This window comes from Saccopteryx bilineata, chromosome 2 (assembly GCF_036850765.1).
Source record: "Saccopteryx bilineata isolate mSacBil1 chromosome 2, mSacBil1_pri_phased_curated, whole genome shotgun sequence".
Lineage (NCBI taxonomy): Eukaryota > Metazoa > Chordata > Mammalia > Chiroptera > Emballonuridae > Saccopteryx > Saccopteryx bilineata.
Window position 1 is genome coordinate 46,941,044 of NC_089491.1, and position 9,264 is coordinate 46,950,307.

Here is a 9,264-nt window from a genome sequence, read left to right on the forward strand (position 1 = left end):
ACCATGGTAAAAGCGTTGTAAAAGAATTCAGCTAGTGTTACGTATTTGGGTTGAAGGATAACAGTTATTTCTTTTAGGGAGTAGGTGTCATTTTAGGTCCTACCTCCCTTTTTAATGTGTTGATTTTGATGAAGAGAGGCCCTCTTTTATCAATTTCTTTGGCCTTTGGATGGAAAGACATAAACAACGACAGCATCCATGTTGCAGAGAAAGCAGCCCTGTTAAATTTTTAGACAAGGATCCATCTGGCTGATGAAGACACAGTGCCAGCCTTGGGGACAGTTAAGCGTAATGAAAACCAAAACATAGGCAGGGGGTCTGCAGTTTCCAAATAGTACATAATGGAGAGTGATGAGATCAAAAGACTTAGAAAAGCAGCTTTGAAAAGTGGTTTCTTCAGAGGAAAGTATGTGTATCCCTATCTTACATCTACTGATAATTTCAGTTTTGTCTACTCAGCGGAGAACTGGACATGAGGCACAGTTATATCTAAGCATGCAAACCTATGAGTTTGTTTTGTTTACTCTTTCGAAGGAGACAGCTGCAATCGGATCCCAATTTTACTACAGCACTCTTGCTTGTTAGTATCTGTGAAATGCCACTTTCTGAGTCAAAAACCACGATAGCATTTGGGGAACATGGCATTATTCTTGCTTGGTGTAATGCATTACAGCAATTGAATTATGTTTATTTCACAGAATAGAGATAACTACATCCGTTCCTGCAAATTGCTCCCCGATGGCTGCACTCTGATAGTGGGAGGCGAAGCCAGCACCCTGTCCATCTGGGACCTGGCCGCCCCGACCCCGCGCATCAAGGCCGAGCTGACATCCTCGGCCCCTGCCTGCTACGCCCTGGCCATCAGCCCCGACTCCAAGGTCTGCTTCTCCTGCTGCAGCGACGGCAACATCGCCGTGTGGGACCTGCACAACCAGACGCTGGTGAGGTGAGTCTAGGTGGTTTTCTGCGGGGGAGGTGCAGTCAGAGGCTTCCTGTTACCCCTGCTTCTCCAGCTGTCCCAGTCATTCAGTTCACACATTAAGACCCTGCTGTGTGCCTGGCTTGGAACTGGGTCCTGGAAGTGCAAAGACAGAGTCGTGTCACTTCCCTTGGAGGGGGGCTCACCATCTTGATGCTGTGCTTGGGTGTCCCCCAGACTTTATATTTAACTCACTCATATTCCCATTCCCGTTCTTCGGGCACATACAGATGGATGCCAGACTTTAAAACACAGTCCTGGCTTATGCCAAGTGGCAGCATAATATGGATTACATCGCGGTATGAAGGGTCCTCAGCACTAGATCTTTCTGGTTTTGGTTAGAACTTTGTTTGCACAAACAGGAGTCAGCTAATACAGGATAAAAAAAAAAGCAACAAAAAGAACATTAGAAGGGAAGATTCCATGAATTACATGATGGTTTTCAAGTATCCGTGTTCTTCGATAACTAACTTAGCCCCATGCAGGGGTCATTCATCCAGGAGCGAGCCCGACTGCCCGGAAGCTGCCCTGACCGTGGCGAGAGCTGCAATTCGCCACCTTTGCGTCTCTCCACAGCTCAGGCAGCGCACTCCCTTCACCCACGGCGGTGCTTGCCCCAGAGGGCTTGCAGATAAGTCTTAGAAAATGAAGCACTAGGTAACATCCAGCACAGAACTAGCCTGGCTTCACCCTTTGGTTTCACAGTTCATCTTCACTCGGAAACACTCTTTGTTTATGGTGTGACATTAGGCACGTGGATTGCTTAGCAGGTCTCCCCCTAATGCTCTTGGGCTTGTGTGCCAGAGAGAGGGAACGGACAGACTGGCAGTCAGCACGCAGCTCACTCCCCTTCAATACAAGTCTCTGAGCCAGGCTCCGCCCCGAGTGTGAGTGACACCATGGCACTCATTTTCCTCTTGCCCCTCACTGGGCAGCCCAGAGGGAGCAAGATGGAGCGATCAACACAGCTGACAGCTGCTTCAGACTTTTATCCTAGGAAGTGTTCATTCCTTTCCCTTTCCCTTTCCCTTTCCCTTTCCCTTTCCCTTTCCCTTTCCCTTTCCCTTTCCCTTTCCCCTTTCCTTTCCTTTCCTTTCCTTTCCTTTCCTTTCCTTTCCTTTCCTTTCCTTTCCTTTCCTTTCCTTTCCTTTCCTTTCCTTTCCTTTCCTTTCCTTTCCTTTCCTTTCCTTTCCTCCCTCCCTTCCTTCCCCTCCCTCCCTCCCTCCCTTCCTTCTTTTCTTTTTCTTAGGAAATAGCACTTTTAAAATACCAATTCTCAGTACTTTTAAACAATTATTTTCCTTAATCTTCATACTGTCTGCACTGCTGCTGTTCCAGTGTTTGAGAAGAGGAGCCCGCACCCAGAGAGGTTGCTCACCTGCCTGTTGCCGCACAGCCGGCCATGCTGGAGCTGTGACCGGGTGTAGCACTCTGTTCTTATGTCTGCATGCTGAGCCCTGCTCTGTGCCAGCCTGGAAGCGCATACTGTCGGCTATAACGAGGTGGAGGGGTAGTGCTTTACAATCCTTTTCTCAGTTTGGACTGGCCACATGTGGATAGCAGCCTGGCAAAGCGTCTGTGCTCACAGATCTCTTTTGGCTGATTGTTCTTACTATTGTTTTGTGACTGAAGCTCGAAGTTTCCCGTTAAGAGAAAGACTTGTGCTTGGCTTCCAGGCAGGGTCTTGCTGGTGCCCCGGGTCGGCCTGAGCAGTTTGCTTTGTTGCTGCTCAGCACCTTTGAGTCAGGTGGTGGGCACAACCTTCTGTCTCTGGGAGTCCAGATTTCAAATGCTGGGCTCCTCCCAACACAAAAAGTGAGGTTGAGTAACCGGTCATGCTGTGTTAGCACGAAGGGCACCACTTGTTGATTCACTCATGGGAACACAGGTGCCTCTAGACCCTGAGCTGGTCATGTGGTGATACAAGCCTGCGGGATTGTATGCCGGGCCTTTATTTCTCCTTAAGGAGTACGGTTGTGGAGTAAGGATTTTGTGTTTGTCTCTTTTTTTTTTTTTTTTTTAACACTTAAACACTACCAGACCCAGGAGAAATTTTGCCTTCCAGACAGATTTGTAAGAACAGCCATAGGAGCATATTTAACTTCTCCTGTGTAGTGGCCTCAAATGGCACTCCCTTTCTCTAGCACTTGGATCATGAAGAGAGAAGGAGATCCGCAGGTGCTCGTCTTCCTCCTCGGGAGAGAGGCAGTTTGATCTTGCACATCAGCAGACACTGAAGAGATGACACACACCCCGCGTCCAAAACTAACAACACAACAGTATTTACCTTGAGCTCTGGCAGGAAATCATTATTCAATCTGGTTTGTTTTATCAGGCAATTCCAGGGCCACACAGACGGGGCCAGCTGTATTGACATTTCTAACGACGGCACCAAGCTCTGGACGGGCGGCCTGGACAACACGGTCAGGTCCTGGGACCTGCGCGAAGGCCGGCAGCTGCAGCAGCACGACTTCACCTCACAGGTGTGTGGCTCCTTTTCACCTGGAATCTCGGAGGGGGGGGCGGAGCTGGTAGTATGTGTGTGCGTGTGTGCGATCATGTGTGCGTGCGAGTGTGTGGGTGGCGGCCGCTCCCTCCCTTCACACCCCACAGCAGTTGTCTCTGTGCAAACAGACTAGGCTTATATTTGAGAGACTGACATTTTTTTTAAAACCACAAACAGAAACAAAATAACCTTGCCACACTTGGGGTGGTGTCTAAACTCAGGCAAGTGAAGCCATGCTGGCGGTTACCCTCATGCTAATCCATTCAAGGAATCTGTGCCCTGAAGAGTACCCAGTGTTCCTGCAGCAGCTTTGCATCTGCTCTGCTTATCCTCCCCGTCAGATGTGCGGGTGAGAGGTGATTATTCGGTTCGCATTTAAACAGCTTGAAAAACATGCAGGCATATCACAAGGAGTCAAGAGAGATCACAACAGCTCTGAAAGCTAATTCATTTTTCTTGCATCAGAGAGCATAAAAAAATGCAGCCGCAGCTCAGTGGATGCCCATTTTATTACTCATCCTTGAGAAAATGGACTCATGGTTGACTACGTTTATGGAGTTCTGAAATGATATAAAAATCTCAACTTTGTGGACTGCCATCTTAAGTGCTTTCTGATGGTAGAATTGTTCTTTTCATCATTACTTGTTTATTTTTTCTTTTGTAATAAAAATAATTCCATGCAGAAAAATAGGATGACAAAAATGAAAAACAACAGTACATGCCGGTAAATTTTGTGTCCCTGTTAAAATTTCAAGTTTTTCACAGATTTCTTTGTTTTAGCTCTTTTCCCAATATTTTTGGTCTGCCTTTTTTTTTCCCCTGAATAAAATGGAAATTGTCAAATACTACACGAGGGAATGTTCAGGCACATATGAAAGGCAGAGAGGATTGGACAGTAAAGCCCACGTGCCCGTCACCCCGCGTGAGCAGTTAGAAACAGACGGCGAGTCCTGCCCCACCGGTCCCTCCTGCCCCCAAGCCTTAGGTTATCTTATAGGAAACCCCAGACGTTCTGCCGTTTCAGCCATAAGCATTTCAGTTAGTATCTGTAAAAGACAAGGATCTCTTTAAAACAACACACACAAATTACGTTGTTATTAAGAATAATTTCGCCTGACCTGTGGTGGCGCAGTGGGATAAAGCGTCGACCTGGAAGTGCCGAGGTCGCCGGTTCAAAACCCTGGGCTTGCCTGGTCAAGGCACATATGGGAGTTGATGCTTCCAGCTCCTCCCCCCTGTCTCTCCTCTCTCTCTCTGTCTCTCTCTCTCTCCTTTCTAAAGTGAGTAAAAAAAAAAAAAAAAAAGAATAATTTCTTAGTTTCATCACACAGAACTGTTGCAGTTTTTCTAGTTGTCTCGTAAGGGTTTTTAACACTTGGCTCATCTGGGTTGGGTCACTCACCCGAGTCTGGAGTTTGCGGATTCCCTCCTCCTGTTCTTGCAATCACCCCTCCCCCTCCCTTTTTGTTGCCCTTTTCCTCCCCAAGTTTACCCGCAGTCATCAGGAGCCTGTTCTGCCTCTTGTAGATATTCTCCCTGGGGTACTGCCCCACCGGGGAGTGGCTGGCCGTGGGTATGGAGAGCAGCAATGTGGAGGTGCTGCATGTGAACAAGCCTGACAAGTACCAGCTGCATCTCCACGAGAGCTGTGTGCTGTCCCTGAAGTTCGCTTATTGTGGTGAGTGAGTGCCGCCGAGGGGAAACCCAAGAACTTCTGTGGGCCTAAATGGAAAAGACTTCTAAAAAAAATAGAGCAGAGATCGTATCTGGAAAAAATGTTGTTCTCTGAGCAGCTGGATGCAATAATTCTGTTGTCTAAATATGTCCCCCAGAGCTTAGTGGTGTCTATGTAGGTCTGTTTTCCTAATTTGTTAAAAGTCAGCAGGCAATGAAATTGCCTTATCCTACCCTGGCTGGTGGCTCAGTGGCTAGAGCATTGGCCCAGCATACGGACATCCGGGTTCATTTCCTGGTCAGGGCACACAAGAGAAGCAACTATCTGCTTCTTCCCTGCCCCTCACCCCCTTCTCTCTCTCTTCCCTTCCTATAGCCAGTGGCTCATTGGTTTGAGTATGGCCCCAGGTACTGAGGGTAGCTCCATTGAAGCGCATCATCTTCAGGCACTAAAAATAGCAGGGTATTTGAGCATCCGCTCCACATGGGTTGCTGCATCGATTCTGGCCTGAGAGCTTGTGGGTCTGCCTCATTATGTTCCCTCCTCTCACCTTAAAAAAAGAAAAGAGAGAGAGAGAGAGGATAGAAAAGAAAAGAGAGAGAGAAAGGAGAGAGAAAGAAAAAAAGAGAGAAAGAGAAAAAGAAAGAAGAATAAGAAAGAAGGAAAAGAGAAGAGAAAGATGGCCTCATACAAGGTTTTGACACATTTGTTTTTAGTGGAGAGACCCTAGCTAGGGTGGGGGTGTGGTGCAAATAGTTGCAACTCTCAAGAGGAGTGGGTGGGGATTTGTTGAAGACTGGGGCAGGAAGGAGCAGAGGAAGTGGTTAAGGGCTGACCAGGGTGAGGAACCCAGTCAGAGAACAGAATGTTTAGCTGACCTGACTCTTACGCTCTGTGGTGAGGATAAAGAGGGAAGACGTTCACAGGGAACCAAATGCTTGTTCCCCTGGCTGGATGAGTAGCTATCACTTACTGACCACACGCTATGCACCATATATTGTGTCTGGCATTGCACTTAGGTTCGTCATTTAATCCCTCCTAGTTCCATTTTGTCACGGGGAAACTAACAAAGGACAAGATCCCTGCTTGAGGACCCACTGTGTACTGGGTGTGATGCTACCTGTCATGGCTAAGGGCACTGACACAATCCCTGCTGCTGCTTTGATTAAACCCAAGATCCACAGGCGGTTCATAGCTGGGCCCAGATCTAAAACCTGCCCTTTCTACTCATGTCATAGCTCAGGCTTGGACAAGATAGTTCATGATTAGAAATGCTGTGAGTTTGATTAAGTCCACATAGCTAATAGTATAGTAGGGATATTAATCTTGTTGCTACATCTTCCTTTGCTAATTCTAGGTAAATGGTTTGTGAGTACTGGAAAAGATAACCTCCTCAATGCTTGGCGGACCCCCTATGGAGCTAGTATATTCCAGGTAAGTCAGTGTTTTTTACGGAGAATGACCATTTGGCCGTAACATTCCAGGGACACAAGAAATGAAGGTGCCTTGGAGGGAGCAGGGCCCCTGAGTATCTCTGTTCCACACTAAACACACCCCCAACATTTTCTCTTCCAGTCCAAAGAGTCCTCATCTGTGCTCAGCTGTGACATCTCTGTGGATGATAAGTACATAGTCACTGGCTCAGGGGACAAGAAGGCTACAGTCTACGAAGTCATCTACTGAAAACATTATGTGGTTTAATGTTTATAGTTGAATTGGGCCAAAATGTTTTGAATTTGTAGAAATAGAAAAGTTGTAACTTTAAAAACAAGAAAACCTGTTTTTAAACCTTGACACAAAACTACTTTGAGTCTACGAAGAGGAGGCGATGAGTCCATCAACAGAAGGTCACCTATCTACCTAGACCAAATGGAGCACCGAGGCCAGGTGGACAGAGGGGCCACGGCCGTGACTGGAGGAACAGGGCCTGCTGACTGGCCGAGCCGTTCCTGTCTCTCTGTGTGGTCTGCCCGGATCACGTTTCTGTTCCTTGCGATTCCCCTCACGTTCGTCCTTGGTAGCACAGTGGTGTCTCCAATGAACTTGTTTCCTGGTTTTGCATCTTGTGAAATGTTTTTTTTTTTGTATTTTTGTTGAAGGTTAAGCATTTGTATAAATTGTAAATATATTTGGTTTATTACAGTAAAGGCTTTAGTACCAATACGTGTTTTTCTTTTTCCTTCTTTATTGTTTTTCTCAACGCTTTGGGATCATTGATGTGGGTTTTATAAGCAAGTCCAAACGTGTAGAGGAAATTTTAAAATACACTTTTGATTTTGTAAATATATTTGGTCATAGGCTTCCGCTGCACTGGAACTTAACACTTTCGAGTTACTGAAACTCAAGAGTAGGAATCGTGAGTAAATTGAGGGTACATGAATAACAGTTTTATTTGGGAAGCTGAAATAACTTGGTCACAATTCATTCACTAGGATACTCTTGTAGTTCGGGGTCACAGGTTAATGCTTTGCTTTTCCTTGGTGATTCATGGAGAAACAGAATATTCTTGTCTCTAGGAAAGCTCAGCCTTTTCAAATTTATATTCTCTCCCTTCACAAGCTTCAGGTTTTAAGAAATGAAGGTCACTTAGGTTTGGTGTCAAGATTGACGATGTTCACAAAGCTGCAGTTTATTAACCTGTGCAGGAAAGGTGGGCTGTCAGCTGGCTTGTCTTCATTAATACTTATTTGGTCCATTATGTTAACTGACTGTACTTACGCCAGCCACACCCCGCACTTAGCCTCGTTCCCCTCGTTCAGGCTTCCTCTGCAGCGCCAGCCCCTGCTCTCTGTCATTAGTCTGCTCTGGTCTTTGTGGACAAGCTTTTGCTCATTTGATTAGATGAAACCTAACCCTGGGCTTTTAATAACTTGCCATGTATGTTTCCTCCTGGAAAGACAGAAAAACGACATGGCTCATTCTTTTTATATACCTATTGTTTACCATTGTATTTTAGAAAATGATGAGTAAATAATTTTAAGCCAACTTTCCTGGCTGTTTAAAAATAGCATCTAGCCTGCCCGGGCGGTGGCGCAGTGGATGGAACGTCGGACTGGGATGTGGAGGACCCGGGTTCGGGACCCCGAGGTCGCCAGCTTGAACGCAGGCTCATCTGGTTTGAGCAAAGCTCACAAGCTTGGACCCAAGGGGTTAAAGCTCAAGCAAGGGGTTGCTTGGTCTGCTGAGGGCCCGTGGTCAAGGCACATATGAGAGGGCAATCAATGAACAACTAAGGTGTCACAACGCGCAACGAAAAACTAATAATTGATGCTTCTCATCTCTCCGTTCCTGTCTGTCTGTCCCTGTCTATCCCTCTCTCTGACTCTGTCTCTGTTAAAAAAAAAAAAAAAAAGCATCTAAGGAATTTTTAATGTTCTTGTTTTCTTACGATCCAGTGAGTTGTTGGCAGTTTGTCTTAATATTTTTTCATTTGTTATCTAGACCTTATTTTTATTCATTCAACAACGTTACTTGATTTGCTTTTTGCCAAAATAATTCTTGTTTCTGTACAAAGTTTGTTAAATATTTTCTCTTCTCATTAAGTGAATGGCAAAGCCCTAATTACTAAAGCTGATTTATCTCATCCTTTCCTTATATCATGAAGCAGGTTTCTATACTACAGCCTCTGATGGCTTATTAAGGTAATGTTTACCGTCTCTGTTCTCTCTACTTCCCTGCCTTACTTCCCTATTTTCTGTAATTGCAGGATGGAGGTTAAGTGACTGCAACCGAGAGTCACTTATACAATGGCTTAGACTACAGTGGTTGTGTTTACCGTGTAAAGCCCGAGACCCGGGCCAGCAGCAGCTCTGTGCTCCCAATTGTCTCCACTTCCAGCCAACAGCGGGGGAAAAGTGTAATTGCAGGGGCACGGATGTGCTTTCGGACAGGTAGCTGGGATTTGTTCATCCCTCCCGTTCCCAGTTGACTGGCAGGGACTTAGATACCTCCCAGACTGGAAAATGTGGTCTCTAGCTGGGCAGCCGTATGTCCATGAAGAAGGGGGAGGACACATTTGAAAGCATTCTGAGTTAGAGAAATAGTCCTGTTTTTTGTTATGCATTTTCTCCCTTTATGCTTTATAGCAGTAGTTTTCAACATTTT

The 9,264-nt window shown here is 46.0% G+C and overlaps 1 protein-coding gene across 4 annotated transcripts in view; it reads left to right on the forward strand.

The window, feature by feature from the left end:
* TLE1 (TLE family member 1, transcriptional corepressor) overlaps positions 1 to 7,314 on the forward strand; it is a 90,668-nt gene extending 83,354 nt beyond the window's left edge. For all 4 annotated transcript variants that reach the window (XM_066257024.1, XM_066257025.1, XM_066257026.1 and 1 more), the window contains exons 16-20: positions 699 to 946; positions 3,315 to 3,462; positions 5,013 to 5,163; positions 6,518 to 6,594; positions 6,736 to 7,314. In XM_066257024.1, the coding sequence (XP_066113121.1) occupies positions 699 to 946; positions 3,315 to 3,462; positions 5,013 to 5,163; positions 6,518 to 6,594; positions 6,736 to 6,843 (732 nt within the window). In that variant the 3' untranslated portion in view covers positions 6,844 to 7,314. The remainder of the gene's footprint in view (positions 1 to 698; positions 947 to 3,314; positions 3,463 to 5,012; positions 5,164 to 6,517; positions 6,595 to 6,735) is intronic.
* The last annotated feature ends 1,950 nt before the right edge of the window (positions 7,315 to 9,264 follow it).